Source organism: Lacerta agilis, chromosome 13, assembly GCF_009819535.1.
Source record: "Lacerta agilis isolate rLacAgi1 chromosome 13, rLacAgi1.pri, whole genome shotgun sequence".
Taxonomy (NCBI): domain Eukaryota; kingdom Metazoa; phylum Chordata; class Lepidosauria; order Squamata; family Lacertidae; genus Lacerta; species Lacerta agilis.
Genome location: NC_046324.1, coordinates 1,542,010 through 1,559,901, shown reverse-complemented (window position 1 = coordinate 1,559,901; position 17,892 = coordinate 1,542,010). Strand labels below are relative to the sequence as shown.

The 17,892-nt window shown below is 42.9% G+C and overlaps 1 protein-coding gene across 6 annotated transcripts in view; it reads left to right on the top strand.

Annotated features, from left to right (window-relative positions):
- The first annotated feature begins 1,641 nt into the window (after positions 1-1,641).
- The window catches only part of LRRC49 (leucine rich repeat containing 49), a 58,663-nt gene continuing 42,412 nt past the window's right edge, over positions 1,642-17,892 (top strand). Inside the window, exons 1-7 of one of the 6 annotated variants that reach the window (XM_033166772.1) lie at positions 1,642-1,759; positions 4,569-4,631; positions 6,607-6,694; positions 7,608-7,748; positions 9,451-9,541; positions 10,408-10,611; positions 16,261-16,327. In XM_033166772.1, coding sequence (XP_033022663.1) covers positions 1,700-1,759; positions 4,569-4,631; positions 6,607-6,694; positions 7,608-7,748; positions 9,451-9,541; positions 10,408-10,611; positions 16,261-16,327 — 714 coding nt within the window. In that variant the 5' untranslated portion in view covers positions 1,642-1,699. Of the gene's footprint in view, positions 1,760-4,568; positions 4,632-6,606; positions 6,695-7,553; positions 7,749-9,450; positions 9,542-10,407; positions 10,612-16,260; positions 16,328-17,892 lie in introns of all 6 variants that reach the window. The other 5 variants (XM_033166771.1, XM_033166770.1, XM_033166775.1 and 2 more) reach the window with 5 other exon arrangements.

The window sequence follows — 17,892 nt, the reverse complement described above, 5'->3', positions numbered from 1 at the left end:
CAGTGATGGTCACCAACTTGGAAAGGCCTGGACAAATTCATGGAGGAGAGGGCTATCCATGGTTGGTAGCAGGGATGGCTGTGCTCTGCCCCCACAGTTGAAGGAAGCAATGCTTCTGAATACTCCTTGCTGGAAACCACAGGAGGGGAAGCAGTTCTTGTGCTCAGGTCCTCCTTGTTGGTTTCCCACAGGCACCTGGTCAGCTACTGGGAGAAGAGGATGCTGAACTAAATAATAGAATTGTAGAGTTGGAAGGGACTCCAAAGGTCATCTAGTCCAACCTCCTGCAGTGCAGGAATCTAAACTAAATCCAGCAGATTCTTCTGATGTCCTTAAACAACGCAATGGCATCCTCTCCAGATGCTGCTGAAGCCCAGCTCCCCCACCCCTGAGTATTGGCCGCGGAGGCTAGGGCCTGATAGGAATCCAGCAACATCTGGCGGGCCACATGTTCCCCAGCCCTTGCCATAGGGGTGGAGCAAGGCAGGTGCCTCACACAATCCACACCTCCAGCTCTTATGTGAATGTTGCTAAAAGGGTGGTCAGGAGGTGTTGCCTCTATGGGGCCTCACTCCCTTTATGACTTAGGTGGAGCAATGCCTCCCTCGACCGCTTCCACATGCGCTACATCAGGAAGATTTTGGGCACCACATGGCAGAACAGAACTACAAAGAAAGATATGCTGTTCCAAGCTCACATTCCCAGCACGCTTGCACTTCTGTCTCAGAGACATCTATGCCGGGATGGTCATGTCCGCAGAATGGAAGATGGCAGGATCCTCAAGGACCCGCTCTGGGAGGAGAGATGGCTTCAGGCAAAAATGTCTGCCAACATGGCAAGAGGGCAGGCAGCATTAACCCTGTCATGTGGGAACCCCTGGCAGCACCTGGAGACAGACAGGTTGTGTATCCACAGCAGTGACCACAGGAGGAATGACCACTGAGAGGAGAGTAGAGGGCATCTGCAGCAGCACAAGCGGGTACCTTCACCTGCCCCAGCTGCAACAAAACATGTCTCTCCTGTATATCTCTACAGCCAAAGCTGGTGCTGTAACGTTCAAAGTGCACTCCTCCTTTATGTCCTGAGACAGATGGATGCCAGCAACAACAATTTATTAAGTTTACTGGCCTCCTTCTTTTGCAGCTGGCAACAAAACTGCTATTTTCAAAGCTAAGCAGGGTGCAGCATATGCTTTTGAATTAGATGGGAGACTGACACGTGTCAGGATTCCAGCATTGCAGGGGGTTGGACTAGATGACCCTCGAGATCCCTTCCAACTCTACGAGTCTATGATTCTCGGGGCGCCTTTACAAAACCGAAAGAAAGCCCTGCACTTCCACTGAGAGTGTCCCCGTGAAGACCGATGTCTTTAAAGGCGGCGGGTAGACTTCCAGGTTGCTGCTGGACTCCAACTCCCATCAGCCTCAGCCAAGCGCGGCCGGTGCTGAGGGCTGATGGGAGTTGAAGTCCAGAAAAGTCGAGAGGCCCCGCCCCCCGGCAAGGTCGCCCCGAAGCCTCGAGAGAAAGGAGGGAGCGGGAGGGCGGGGCGGTGCCTTGTCCGGAAGCGCTGCGGTTGCTATGGCGACTGCCAGGCGGCTTCCGGCCGAAGGGGAGCGGGAGGAGGCGTCCGTCGCTCTGAGGGGTTTGGGTGCCGCTGCCGCCGCCGCCGCGAGAGGAGGAGGAGGAGGAGCCCGTTGCCATGGTGCCCAGCAAATGCCGGCCAGCTGTCGCCGGGGCCCGACCGGGACACGCCGTCTCGGTAAGCGGTGGGGCGGAGGCGAGGGGGCGGAGGGGGCGCCGCTGGGCGGGATGGCGCCTCCCTCCTCCTCCGCCGCCTTCAAAGCCCGTCGTGGACAAAGGGAGAGGCAGCAGAATCCGCTCCTTCATGGAGGGTTTTCCCATCACAGGCGCACCTTCCTACGTCTATGACTTATCACAGCAGTCACCTGCATTTGTGTATTTACCACTTTTAAATTCATATATGTAATATATATCTATCTATATAACGTTTTCTCATCCTTATATATATGGATGCAAAAATAATTAAGGTGCCGTGAATCCCTATTAGGGAAAAAGGCAAGATATAAATAGAATAAAAATAATAATGCAGATGAATGTAATAATAAATACACATTCATCTGTATTTATTGTTATTATATGTACACTAGTGGCCAAAATTGTGGAAACCTTTTGGAAAAAATGTATTTCCGAGGTTTGATGGCTTATAACACCACTTATTTTTGGAGTAATACCATAAAATTATATATCAATGGAAAGATAATTTAATGAATGTAATGCAATAACTTTTATGAAGGATTATTTATTACAACAGCAGTCATAAAAAAGAAACGTGAAACACATAGAAAAAATGAGATACACAAAAATTCTCACCATGTCAGTTAATATTTAGTTTGGTAACCTTTAGCTTTAATTATGACCTTACAATGGCTTCCCATGCAGTGAATCAAGTTTTTTAGTTCTGCAGCTGTAATAATGTTAAACCAAGATTGAATTATTGCCTGTATTAATTGGGTTTTATTGCTGGGTTGGTTCTGACTAACAAGTTTCTTTAGTCGGCTCCATAGATTTTCAGTTGGGTTAAGGTCTGGGCCATGTATTTCTGGACATTACATTCCAATTCATGACGCAAATTCTGCCCACACCTTTTGCTGTCATACAACCCCAGATCATAACACTCACTGGGTGTTTCACGGTAGATGTAATGCAAGTAGGATGTAAATCTTCTCCAATTCTTCTCCTCACATATTTCATGCCATCACTACCAAACAAGGAGATTTTGGTCTCATCACTCCAAATAACACTGTCCCATTGTTCCGCTGTGCAGTTAACATGGGTTTTAGCTCAGTTTAATCTTTTGAATCTTTGAGAGAGAACAATGGCTTTTTCCTTGGAATTCTAGCATTTAGGCATGCAGTCTGTGTTGAACAGTCGTTGCACTCAACTTCACATTACATTACACCATGTCATACAGTCGTACCCCGGGTTACGTACGCTCCGGGTTACATACTTTTCAGGTTACGAACTTCCGGGTTTTTCGCGTGCTTGTTCGGGTCGTGTACTTTTCGGGTTACGAACTGTAAACCGGGGCCAATTACGGTAAGTACGCAACCCCCACTGTATTGTATACACCCAGATTATTTTCTTCTGTCACGTAGGCACAGTCTCTCAATTATTCTATCGTCACTTGCTGTTGTGCACCTTTTCTTGCCTTCACCAGTCTGATTTTGTAGTGACTGAGTCTCCTTATACCTCTTCAAAAAATTAGAAATGCCACCTTTGGTTAGGTCTCCACCAATTTTTCTTCTAATTTCTTCATAACTGTAGCATTGTTCACTTAATAGTACTATTTTACATCGCTTTCTGGGTGACCAGTTAACTCTTTGTGCCATTTCTTTAATTTTACTGTATTACGTTTTACAAGCTCACTAAATGAAAGAACACAAAAGAACCAACCAACTGAAAATGTCCTCCTCTCATCTCCAGTACATAGCATCAATAGCCGAATCCTGCTGTGACATTGATTGAATCATTGCCAAAACAAGATGGTGCCTGATTGGCTCTCTAAACACTCATGCTCATTGGCTACATTCAAATGAAGGAAAGCTACTGCATATCAACCTAAGCAAGTTGTGCTATAACTTTTGATAGAATACAGATAAGTGAACAAACTTTGTTGCATTACATTCTTCATTAAATTATCTTTCCATTGATATATAATTTGATGGTATTACTCCAAAAATAAGCGGTGTAATGAGCCATCAAACCTCAGAAATACACTTTTCCCAAAAGGTTTCCACACTTTTGGCCACAAGTGTATGTTGTCACCTTCATTTGTACTTATTATTATTATTATTATTACAGTTGTACTTCGGGTTACGAACTTAATTCGTTCCGGAGGTCCATTCTTAACCTGAAACCGTTCTTAACCTGAGGCGTGCTTTCGCTAATGGGCCCTCCTGCTGCCGCTGTGCTGCCAGCACACAATTTCTGTTCTCATCCTGGGGCAAAGTTCACAACCTGAGGTAACTTGTTCTGGGTTAGCGGAGTTTGTAACCCAAAGTGTTTGTAACCCAAAGTGTTTGTAACCCAAAGTGTTTGTAACCCGAGGTACTATATTATTATTAGTATATCCCACCTTTTCCCCTAATAGGGACTCAAGACAGCTTACAACTAAAATACAGATCATTATTAATGTTCCAATTTTTATTTCCATTGCTTTTAAATTCAGGTTTTTAATGTATTTTAATATCTGTTGGAGGCCGTCCAGAGTGGCTGGGGGGACCCAGCCAGATGGGCGGGTACAAATAATAAATTATTATTATTATTATTATTATTATATCTTTCTTTAGCATACATTGGAGTGTTTGTTATATGACGTGGTAAAAAACTGGTCACTGGATGTGGTGGCAGATTCATTAATATGATCTTCCATCACTTATTTCAGATTATGAGATTATAGAGTGTCTCTGATTTTCTAGCATTCTTCACCTTCTGTTATTTAAATTATATATTCTTGAAAGTTATTAATACCACTTTTCGATTTTCAGGCAAACAATTATGGGCTTCAGCTGGTTCTCCAGAGTACATCAGCAGCAGAAAGAACCAAACCTGTGAGACCTGATTTTTATTATTATTATTGAAATACAGCTGTACACAGTTGTCTAGTGTATTTGATGTTTTGTGTCATCAAATGATAGCAGTACAATGCTTTCAATGAAATTTCCCATGTTCTCCACTTAGGTGTGGTTTCACATCTTCTTAGGGGACCCATGTTCACAGCGGGACAATGGGCATCACTTGCCCAACTGTGCATATGATCTAATGTAGCCTTTGTCAATCTAGTGTCCTCCACATGTTTTGGACTACAACAATCATCAGCCCCAGCAAGTTTGGCAGTACTGATTGGAGCTGATGCATATTGTAGTCCAAAACATCTGGAGGGCTCCAGGTTGACAATGGCTGATCAAATGTTTGATGTTTTATTGTGTTTTATATATTTTGTTGGGAGTCACCCTGATGAGCAGCATATAATAATAATAATAATAATAATAATAATAATAATAGTGATCCAGGATATGTAAACACACATGCTACATCACTGGTGAGAATAGCCAGCAGCACTTCACTTGGCTACTGATTTTTATTGCCTTGGTAGGTGACCCAGGCAGGGCACATCACTGCCACCTCCTTTTTCAATTTCTTTACTGGCACCACTTGGTTGTCTTTTAAATGTATACTGTATCTATGAGTACACAGCCTCATATTAACCATGTGCTCTAGTAAATCACTCCATTCTCTGGGAACAGATTAATAGGTATTATGAGGATATCCTGTCTGCATTTCTTTAAAAACAAGCATTTTTTTCTTAAGAGATAGAAAAAATAAAAATATAAAACATTCAAACGCAATGCACTAATGGTCTATCTGAGCAGCATGAGGCATAGCATTAAAGCAACTGGTTTATATACAGTGGGCCTACAACTTATGTGGGGGTTCGGTTCCAGCGGTCTGTGCTGAATTGCAAAATTGCTCAAATTCAGGAAACCCTGGAACTGCCCCCCACCCACCCCAAGACGGAGGGCTGCTTACTGGGCTCTGGGAAGGTGGTACAAGGGTTCTGGCAGCATCCCAGAACCCTTGCGTCTCCTTCCCAAAGCCCAGTAGGTGAGGTGCCACCTTGCCTCCCAGCCTCTGGGAAGGAGGTGCAAGGGCTCTGGGAGCTTCCCATGGCCCTGCCATGACCTCCCCAAAGCATGGTAAACAAGAGAAATCCTCTGGGTGTACAAGTGTGTCTGTGGAAATAAATAAACGAAGACACCCTGCTCTCTGCTGCTTATTTATTTCCCCCCAGATAATGTTGCGATTGCGCATGTAAAGTGAGTGCAAATTGCAGATTTACTGTATATCTACTTCTCTGTCCCAAACTGTAAGGGAATCCCACATGCACAGTGAGGCATTGACTGCCCCCTGTTGTGAATATTATGAAATGTGATACTGACATAGAAGTGTACATTGATATTCTACATCATACACAAGGTTGGTTATATGTGTGGTGAGGGGAAGGGATACAGCTTCATAGAACTATGGATAGGACAATAGGAAGCTACCTTATTCTGAAACAGATTGGTCCATTTATATTGTCTTTGTGTGTATTGTCTACATAGACTACCAATAGCAGCTCTCCAGGATCTCATGCAGGGGTCTTTTCCACCCCTACCTGGGTTGAACCTGGCACATTTTGCATGCAAAGCTCTACTACTGAGTAATGGCCCTTCCACATATGGAAGTAGTTCTCTGTATCCAGTTTCCTGTGCCTGGACTGAATTTCCCAACCACACCAACCTATTATTGGGCTGTTATATGAAATTTCCAGTCTACATCTGAAACCAAGGGCACAGTGGAATCCTATCTATACCTGTATGTTCAGAAGTATGTCCTATTGACTTAAGTGGAACTTATTTCCAGGAAAGTGTGTGTATGATTGCAGCCTCATTGCAGTCCCAATACATGCAGATCCACGTTTTTCTTACTTTCTCATGTGTCTGCATTGAGTATAATGGTTTGTTGTAATAATTTCCGTTGCAGCTTGAGTTCAGATTACACAAAGAGCAGCCATATCTTCATAACAGATTCTTGCAGCATGATCTTGAAAAGAACTATTCCGGAAAACAAGGTAACATTGGGAGACTGACTCCTCTTTCTTAAAGTGTGCATGCCAACTATGAAAAGAATAAATGTTTTTACAGCTGTAGCATATTTTCATTATTTGTAATTCAATTTCTCACTGTTTCTTGAAATAGGTAGCAAAGCTGCAGGCAAACCATTTTTTTTCTAGTTTAGGACAACTTTGTGATCCACACGGCAGATACAGTCACTGTGAATTTACTGCTGTTGCATTGATGTTTCCTGCAGCAAACACATAAAAGGGTGGCTGACACACCCAGTGGGGATGTGTTGGGGAGCTCCAGTCCAAACAGGTTCTTAAACCTTTTGCATGGGCTTCCAAAGTCACAGGTCATCCACATTTGACATGGTTGTTCTAGGAAATACTGGTGTTTTATTATTTTGATGTTGTATTAAGCTTTTGTATTTGTATATACTTTTTACATATGTATGCCGCTTTGAGTCATTGGATGTAGTAAGCAGTGAATAACTGTAATAATAATAATCATCATCATCATCTGCTGCTCAATGAGGGGGATAGGAGGTGATCATTCTAGCTCTGCCCCTGACTGCAGTCTCTGTTTCTTTCCATGAGTTGGAGGGGTAACTTCCATACTGCGGAGCCTATTCTACTCATGTAGGTTCTCTCCTATGCATGTAGAAGTTGGGTCTATAACACATGGAGGGAGACTGTGGTCATAGCAAGTATGATAGTTTGTGAAATTCTCAGGTATAGCTGATAAATTATAGCACATCTGCTGATTTCAAAGGGACTTCATCCCAAGTTAGTGCGCCAAGGACTGCAACTGTAGTTCTGTATTTTGATGAGCGGCACTGTCATAACCCTTATATATATATTTTCTCCCCAGCTGATGGAAGATTAAGTCCTATATCACGCAGTAAAAAGTTGTATGTCCCTGTAGCACCAAATTTTGCCGATATTCCCAGCATGGAGGTGAAATATGGTGCAGGCTCTCTGGCAACATTTGGAGACTCCTCCTTTCCTAACCCTTCAAAATACAGACTTCAACAGGGCTGTCATAATGGTAGTCCAAATATTTCAGGTAAGTGATGAGCATTGGTGTGGTGGATAAGCAGGCCTCCAAACATTTGCCTTCTGTTGAAAGACAGGTAAAGGAAGACATGATAGAGGTGAGCATGATGTGGCCGATATGGAGAAACAGATATTTTTCTATGTTTCATAGAACTAGAACCCAGTAGGGGCATCCATTGAAAGTGAATGGTGGTAAATTCAGGCTGGACAGAAGGAATTTTGCTATTGCAAGACGTTGTGAGGGTGACCAACTTGGATGGCATTAAAGGGGGATTAGACAAATCCATGGATGGTAAGGCTGTCATTGGTAACTAGCCATGATACCTGTGTACTACCTTCATTATCTGAGGCAGTAACTAATAAGTACAATTATTAGTTGTATCCCACCACCTTTGGATCTTCTGATAAATTGAATAAATAAATAAATAAATAAATAATACAATTATTATTGCCAGGTTTCATGCTGGGTATGAAGCTGGGTTGAGCATTGGGCATCTGTGCAAAGATCTCAGCCCTGCTCTGTGTGTCTGCTCCTCTTCACATAATGGGCACTGCATCTTCCTTTCCACCTTTCTTATATCTTCCAATGCTTGTTTATGCCAGTTCATATAATATTTATATTCATCAGTATTATATTTAAGTAATATATTTAAGTCTTCCATGGATCTCCCCACCCCAGTCATGCTTTATCTTTTGAACAATCCCATGATTTAGACTGATAAATTTTGATTGGTCAGTAAGATTCATGACAGAGCAGGGATTTGAACTTGCAGCTCTCCAGTCTGACACTCTTATTCCAGCCTTCCCTAACTTGTAGTCTGAAACATTAAGAAGGCACAAACTCCCATTAGCCTAGGCATAGGCAAACCTGGCTCTCCAGAAGTGTTGGGACTACAACTCCCATCATCCCTAGTTAACAGGACCAGTGGTCAGGGATGATGGGAATTGTAGTCACAAAACATCTGGAGGGCTGAGTTTGCCTATGCCTGCATTAGCCCCAGCCAGTGTCACCAGTGACCATGGATCATGGGAACTATAGTGCAAAACATTCTGAGGTTGGGGAAGGCTGTCGAGTCATACCATGCTGGTTCACATTATTATTATTTTTGTCAATGTTTTTATTTAATGTTATACTGGAAACACAACCCCACATATCATAAATGTAACATTCATACCATCACAGCTATTAATTTCATGGTTGCTTTGGCCAGTGCCTATAAGCCTTCAAATGCCTAGGGAGTGAGACAGACAGGGAGGGTATTCCACAGACAGAACCACCACCAAGAAAGCCCTGTCATGGGTCCATGTGAGCTCGGTAGAATTACCAACAGGGCCTACTTGCAGATTGTAGCTATACATTTAGATGCATAGTTTGCCCTGCCCAACAAGAGGAATAATATTTCCACAATATCCCTGACTTCTCTTTCCTGTATAGTCATGGCTAATTTGGACCCTATAAGCATAGATGTGAAGTTAGGATATACATACTTTACTTCTATGTGTCATATTGCCATGTCACTTACAAACACTTCCCAACAAAACTGCCTCAGACTGGTGCATAAGGAGCACATCCCCTTCCTTAACTCTGGCATTGCAACCTTGGCATCAAGTCTCTCATGTTTGTTGTTAGAACTAGTTAGGCATGTGCATCATTTGACAGTAAAATGATAATATGTGTGTTAAATTCCTTTAAATGTTTATTTTTCTATTAGATAATATCACTTATGGGAACACTGCTTTTCCCCTAGTGCACCGAACTGCAGAAGAGAAAATGCAGCATTCTGACAGGCTGACTCTTGAAAGGTAAAAATAGAATTGGTGGGTGATGCTTTTTACAGTAATGCACATGTTTACATAGAAGGAGTTATTATGATATCATATCACACATACTCATAGGGTTGCAGCCTTAGGCCACAGTCGTAACTCCATTTACCTGGGAGTAAGCCCCATTTGAATTCAGTGGTACTTATTTCTGACTAGAATAGAATTGCACTGTTAGTCTGTCTGGGAAAATCATGAGCAGTGGCTAGTATTAAGAACTTTAATGGTTTTATTCCTATGTACATAAAAATGTAAGGCTGCACAACCCCCATAGGAAGATTTGTAGTGCCACATCACAATCCTGGATTTCCATGAAGTCAGGGTGGTGGAGGGAAACAAAAGAGAAGGAAGGTTGCGCAACAGCAGTGGACATGGCATGGGAGTGAGAAGGAAGAAACAGCGAGTGGGGGGGGGAGTGGGGTGGTTTAAAATAACAGCAAAAGGTTGAATAAAGCAGGGATGGAGGAAGCCGATAGGAAAATCATGGATTTAAACAACAGCAGAAGTTTGAAGAAAGTACTATAGAATATTTGAGGGCAAAATGTTCCCTCACAAAAGGAGTTTACCTGTTTGGGAAATCAGTTCCTTTGCATCCCTGCTTCCCCCTGGTTTTCTGGTTTTCTCTTTTAATGGGTACTCATGGCTACAGTCCTTATTGCTGTCTTTTTGACTTCCTGGTATTTTTGTGGTTTTGAAAACCTTGGAATTCCCCTGAGTCTGCTGATAAACTACCTTTTTTCTCACTGCTTCAGTCATGCCAACACTTTGCTTGAGTTTGCTATTAGAAGTGATTCCCTGTGTTTGTTGTCACCTGTACTAAACATTACTTAAAACTTTCCCCCTCCTAGACAAAAGCTGACTGTTTGCCCAATTATTGATGGAGAAGAGCATCTTCGTCTGCTGAGCTTCCAGCATAACTGCATAACACGGATCCAGAATATTTCTAATTTGCAGCATCTTGTTTTCTTAGATCTGTATGATAATCAGATAGAGGAAATCAGCGGCCTTACTACACTAAGGTCCCTCCGTGTTCTTCTGTTAGGAAATAACAGGTAAAAAAGGGAGGGGAATTGACCTGCTTAAAAAACACGTTTCTAGTGTTCTCTGTGAAACTTGCATGGAATGTGTTCTCTGTAATGTCAAATAAGTCCCCCTCCAGTTGGCAGAGACGGAACGCAACATAATCTACTTCTTATTGCTTGGGAAGCACAACTTACCTAGCTGTCTGCTTGAAAAGTCAAAGCCAGCCGTGAGTAACTGGGACATGTGACAATACAGAGGTGGCGGTGGTATCAAACTAAGGTACAGAATTTGTGGATGTGAGAAAAGCATAGCAGTTTTGCCAATTTGCTCCCCAAGCAAGAACACAACCTGAGGTGAACGCAGACTGTAGATTTTGAAATCTCCATAGCTGTACCTTGAAATGAACCCTCACAAGTCACTAGCTCAGCTGCCAAAATATTATGGTATGTTTATTAACCTTCCAACTTCTCAGAAGCATACAAAGCCCAGGGCAAGTGGGAGGGTGGGCTGCCAGTGGGAAGGAGTATAGAAGCAAATGGAGTAGACAGAATTGGTCGGCTGTTAGACAAAGACTGTTAATGTTGGGCCAAATTATGTAATTATACTCACACAGGCATGCTTTGCCCAAATTCAGTGCATAACCTGTGCTATCAAAACCATTGGCTACTTCCACAGTACAGCGAAGTGTAAACTGATAACATGGGTGAAATTGAACCTATACATTAGGGCTCTCTGCAGATGACCTAATGGTCACAACACCAGACCACATAAACACAGCAACCTCCCTAATCAGATAACTCAATACATTTGCAATGGTGTCGTGCCTCCAGGTAAATTTTGCAAAGTTGGAAGCTATGTGCTTCAGCACTCCTCCTCACATCCAAAAAGAACTCGCTTATGCAGGCATAGGCAAACTCGGCCCTCCAGATGTTTTGGGACTACAACTCCCATCATCCCTAGCTAACATGACCAGAGGTCAGGGATGATGGGAGTTGTAGTCCCAAATCATCTGGAGGGCCAAGTTTGCCTATGCCTGCGCTAATGTCACCAAGGTAAAACTTTGCTACACCAAGTTCAGAGACCTAGGGGTACAAATAACAAGAAACCTCAATAAATTATACCTTCACAACTACAACCCCTTGTGGCGACAAATTAACAAAGACCTAAAGAGATGGAACAACACAAACTTCACTCTCTCGGACAAAATAGCATGATCAAAATGATCACCCTCCCAAAACTAACCTACCTATTCCAAACGCTCCCAATCTGGATTCCCCCAGCCCAACTCCGTAAATGGCAGAAAAACCTACCGTATTTTTCGCTCCATAAGACACACTCTTTTCCTCCTAAAAAGTAAGGGAAAATATCTGTGCGTCTTATGGAGTGAATGGTGGTGCCTGGAGCTGAATTGCCCAGGGGCCAAAAGAGGATCATGCTTTTTATTTTACAAAGAAAAAGGGGGTGTTGAAAGGACCCCGCTGATCAGCAAGAGATCGGGAGAGAGATAAGAGTCCCTGGCTCCCTTTCAGCCCTGCCCTCTTGCCCAGGCCTCCATTGTTGAATTTGCTGCAGAGGGAGGTTGTTTGTTTCCCCAGCGACATGTGACTGGCTGATTAGATTATCTGTCTGGAAACTGTAGAAAAGGCTCCCTTTCCTTTAGAAGCTGCAGAAATGTGAGTTGAACCCCATAAAAACGGGTTTTTCCTCTTTGCTTTCCCCCCTTTGCAAAAGGAGCTTTGCTTTTCCCCCTTTGCAAAAAAAGCTGCAAAACTTTTAGCTGATCCTCAAAAAATAGGATTTTTCCCTTTGCGAAAAAAGCTGCAAAGCTTTTAGCTGATCCTCAAAAAATCAGGGCCTTTCCCTTTGCAAAAAAGCTGCAAAACTTTTAGCTGATCCTCAAATAAACAGGGCTTTTCCCCCTGCAAAAAAGCTGCAAAACTTTTAGCTGATCCTCAAATAAACAGGGCTTTCTCCTTTGCAAAAAAAGTTGCAGAAGTTTTAGCTGATACTAAAAAAACAAAAGGGCTTCTAGAGGAGGCAAACCAGAAAAATATTTTTCTTCTTCTTTCCTCCTCTAAAAACGAGGTGCGCCCTATGGTCCGGTGCGCCCTATGGAGCGAAAAATACGTACATTTATTTATCTTCTCACACAAAAAAACCAATAATAAACCCCAATACCTGCACCTCCCCTCCTCAGAGGGAGGATGGGGAATCCCCAACATAGCAGCATATTATATTGCCAACCAAGTATGCCACATATTCCCATATATACTAGAAGATGAGACAAAACAATCAATACACCTGGAGAGGGACACAATTGAAAATGCCTGCACTACAGCATACCATTTCCTCCCAAACTAAGGAAAATTCCCACAACACTAAACAGGTAAACACAGACCATGCTTAAAGCATGGAAAACTGTCCCCAGCCCCAGCCCCACTAATTCCTCTGGCACAGCACTCATTATTCCATCCTCACACAGCACAAAACCTCCAGATAAAAACCTGGCAAACCAAAGGCTTATATCGCCTAACAGACTTCTACAAAAATAACAAACCCTTATCAATACAAGAAATACAAGACAAACTAGAAGACACCCAAATGCTCTGGCTAACACACCACCAATTACTTGCCCTCTTAAACAATCCAGTAGTAAAATCAGCAGCAACTAGGCCCCTGACAATCTTCGAAAACCTCCTCCTAACAACAAAGGGAAACAGCAAAGGGATGGTATTCACAATATACAAACTACCCCAAAATCCCACAAACCCCCTGACGTAATCAAAAAACAATGGGAGGACAACATAGGCTATGAGATTAACCCCACTCAGTGGAGCAGAATATGGTCTAAACCTCCCTTTAAATCCATATCAACGAAAAGGAAAGAACCCACTCTGAAACTCACTTACAGGTGGTACCTAACACCAAGGAATACGACCAGGAACCTCACCAAAATGCTGGAGAGGGTGCACCTCCACAGGCACATACCTCCACATGTGGTGGGAATGCCCCAAAACCCAACTATTCTGGACAACAGCCATAAGAGAAATATCCAGAATGCAGCAGCTAGACGTGATGCAGCGGCCGCTGAGACCACATAACACTGGTCTTGAAAGACCTACATTGGCTCCCAGTAGGTGTCTGAGCACCATTCAAAGTGTTGGTGCTGACCTTTAAAGCCCTAAATGGCCTTGGTCCAGTATACCTGAAGGAGTGTCTCCACCCCCATCGTTCTACCTGGACACTGAGGTCCAGTGCTGAGGGCGTTCTCGCGGTTCCCTCACTGCGAGAAGCCAAGTTACAGGGAACCAGGCAGAGGGCCTTCTCGATAGTGGCGCCCGCCCCGTGGAACACCCTCCCACCAGATGTCAAAGAGAACAACAACTACCAGACTTTTAGAAGACATCTGAAGGCAGCCCTGTTTAGGGAAGCTTTTAATGTTTGATGGATTACTGTATTTTAATGTTTTGTTGGAAGCTGCCCAGAGTGGCTGGGGAAGCCCAGCCAGATGGGCGGGGTTTAAATAATATATGATGATGATGATGATGCAAAATAACTAAGCAAGTATTAGAAATCACCCCAGAACTGGCCCTACTAAACACCTTCGAAGACAATAATGCCCACTCATATCACAAAGAACTCATCAGCCACCTACTCCCAGCAGCCAGAAACATCATAACCAGACACTGGAGAGACCTGTCAGGAGAAAGCATCGACCAATGGTACCAAACAGTATGGGAAACAGCCTTACTAGAAAAAATTAACCAATAAACTGAAACTGACAAGGGGACAAATAGAAGAAGATGCCCTCACCCTGGTATGGCTCCCTTTTATCACAAACACAGCCCAACAAGACAACGACCAGAATCTACCAACAGCATACGAATCAATATGGCTAACCTGATCCAAAAATACCCACCCACCCCACTCACACATAGAAACAAAGTTCACCACAGTCAACCACAAACGAACATAGAAAGTTCACCACAGCCAATCACAAACGAACAACCACACCCTAGGTCAACCCCAACTTCTCTCACCACCAAAGGAACACAAGTGAATAGTAAAGAAAACCTGCACAAGAGACGCCGAGAGAAAACCCCACACATACACTAGGTAGAACAGAAGCATCGCCACCCCACCCCACCCCACTTACCATTCCCCCCACCTCTTTCCCCCTTTTCTTCCTGATGTAACACTAATGTCTCAACAAATGAAACTGATCTGTAGAAAATGTAACTTGAAAAAAGAGATATTGCACATACTTTTGTAAACCCAAGAAATCTTTTAAAAAAATACATTAAGAAATGGGTGAAATCGACAGCATGCATATTTCAAGACCCTAATAAGCTCTGCATAGTTTTCCAGTTGGTGGCGGAAATGTACATACTGGCTTTGAATATTAAAAAATAATAAGATTATTACTATTAATATCCCTCTGGGTGGCTTACAGAATACAGTGGTACCTCGGTTTACGAACTTAATCCCTTCCAGAAGTCTGTTCTTAAACCAAAGCTTTTCTTAAACCGAGGCGCACTTTCCCTAATGAGGCCTGCTGATGGTGGTGCCCTTCTACTATTCGGTTTCTGTTTGTAGATCGAGGTAAAGTTTGCTAAGTGGAACACTACTTCCAGTTTTGCAGAGTTCATATACCGAATAGTTCGTAAACAGGGCTGTTCTTAAACCGAGGTACCACTGTATATAAAAACATAAAACATCAAACAAATAGAAAAACAGAATATCTTATACCAGCTTGTACTCTGCTAGAGAGCAAGCCAAACTATACATGATGCAGACTCTGTACTATCTGAGGGTTTTGGGGCTGGGATAGTCTGGGAGCAGGAGCTAACCCCAGAAAGAGTCCCAACTTTGCCCTGCCAACTTTGCCCTGTCTTGCATGAGGGCAGCTTGAGGAAATAGTTCTATTCTTCTGTGAGGCTCCCCCCCCCCTGCAGTGCAGAAGGGCACACCACCCACTATGAGTGAGCAGCTCCTGCAAATCCCAACATTTTCCTCTGAGACTCTTATCGAGCTTTACTCACCACTCCTGCTGGTCTCAAACAGGAACTGGGTGAGAGGAGAGGAGAAATACAAGGTCCTCTTCCACATACTCGAGATGCCTCAAACTTGGAGGGGAGGTTGTTCACTTGCGGCTATTAATTCAAGTCTGAATATGGGACAAACCACAAGTAACTATGAATTAAGTGGGGGTTCCGTTTTTCTTTTCTTCTAACCATCCTTAGGTTGGAGGAGGGAGAGCTCCTGGTGCCAGTCAGGAACAGATTGCTAGGAGATTCATAATTTCACTCTCCTTTATTGGAGTGCAAGAAGTCTCGGAAGCTGCTGTTTTCCCAAGTTTGCTGTTGCATCTTGTTCTGTATCCACCTTCTTGCTAAACACTCCACTTCCAGAATCCATACAATTCCAAGCTGGAGGTCTTCCCTTTTTTCTGCCTGTGTTCAGCATGTTGGCTTTACCATTTACGTTAGCAGCAGGGGTAGATCTGTGGCTGAATCCCACTGTCCTTGCCTTCACATTGGGGAGCTGTGTATGCTGGAGGTTTGGGATGTACTGGCATTCTGCTTGGGATTAGATCCTCAGGTGGTGGGCAGGGGTCAAATGGGAATAATTTCACCTCCTTGAAATAAAAATACTTCTTGAATGCTTGAATGTTTCAGAATAAGGAGAATATCAAACCTGGATAACCTTGTAAGCCTTGATGTCTTGGACCTTCATGGAAATCAGGTATGATGCGTTAAATGTTTTTTCAGTTTGTGCCATGGGGTACCTGTTGCTGGCTTTTTAGGTGTAATGCTGCTTTGCATCCCCCCTTTGTTTTCATGAGACCTGACGAATTGAAGGAACTTAACTTTGCATAGTTTTTCAGAATCTTACATTGAGTTAACTATACCATCAGCCTGTGGAGTCTAGTGTATCATTCATTTTGTTGGGGCTGTCAGATGACTAGATAACCACCTGCTCCTTCACTATATTGAAGAGTTAAAGTGTTTGGGGGCTTTTTATTTAGAAAAAGACATCCAGTGGGTTGGGGGGGAGCACACCGGAATGTTTACAAAATCAGATACAATCTTATTGGGACATCCATCTGACTTTGTAGAATCTGGGCCTTTAGTGTGGTGGCACATACTTCTCGAAGAATCCTTCCATTACTCTTCAGGTGCCATCACTTTTCTGTGCCTATCAAAGACCCTCCCTTATCAACAAGCCTATCTATCTATCTATCTATCTATCTAATCTGCGACTGTATTGGATTTGAAATTGTTTTGATATATAAAATTGTTTTGACATAGGGAATTTTTGTTGAGCCTTTATTGATATTTTCACTGTGAAATCACTTCGTAATTTTTTGAGAAATGATTATTAAGTGGAATCAAATAAATGAAATAATTGATCTCTCCTGTAGGTGACATATTAATAATGTTATCATGTTGATTCATTATATTTGTACAGTTTTGTGCTTTTTAGCCAAGATTGTTGTGAGCCACTTCATGAATCAGTTAAAATCAGTCATTTTGGTCATTTGTTCTACAGACATTGAACATCAAACATATGTTATCAAGACAACCACAGCAGAGAAAAAATGCATATATGTGCACACAAATTGTGCCTTTTAAAATAATAAAATGCGTGAACAGTCAGAAATAGTTTAAAATACATAAAATTTTGATTGACCACTTTTTCCATTTAGTAACTGACCTGGTTTTGATGGCTATGGTGAGTAACATGGCTATATTTTCTGTGAATTTAGGATTAGAGTCTGCCATTGAAATTGCAACAGAACCCACCTGACTACCAAAAAGTGTTAGTCAATTCATGTACAGGGCTAGCATCAAGGATCAGCAGAGTTGAGCATCTGCTAAGGGCCCATAGGAGGCTGATGGAGAAGAGTTCCCTCCTGGACCTGTTGCAATGAGCAGGCTCACTTGCTGAGGGACAGGGCGAAGGCGAAGCATGGAAGGCGTCTTGCCCAAGAGCCCTCCCTAACCTGGAGCTGACACTGTTGAGGTATTGGGAGCAGTGGTGAACTCTGGGCCTGGCAGAAATGGCAGCCCACCAAAACATGCAAAACTGCCCATCATTTTATTCAAAACGATATGGAAAGATTAGATTGGAATAATGCTTCTTTCTCTTGTGACATCATACAACCAAAGAAGTTGATTTCCAGTAGGACCAGGGTAGAGAGAAGAAGATCCCTCTTCACACAATACATAATTAATTTATGGAATTTGCTGTCTTAAACTGTATTGATGGTCACTGGCTTAGATAGCTTCAAAAGGGATTAACATTCA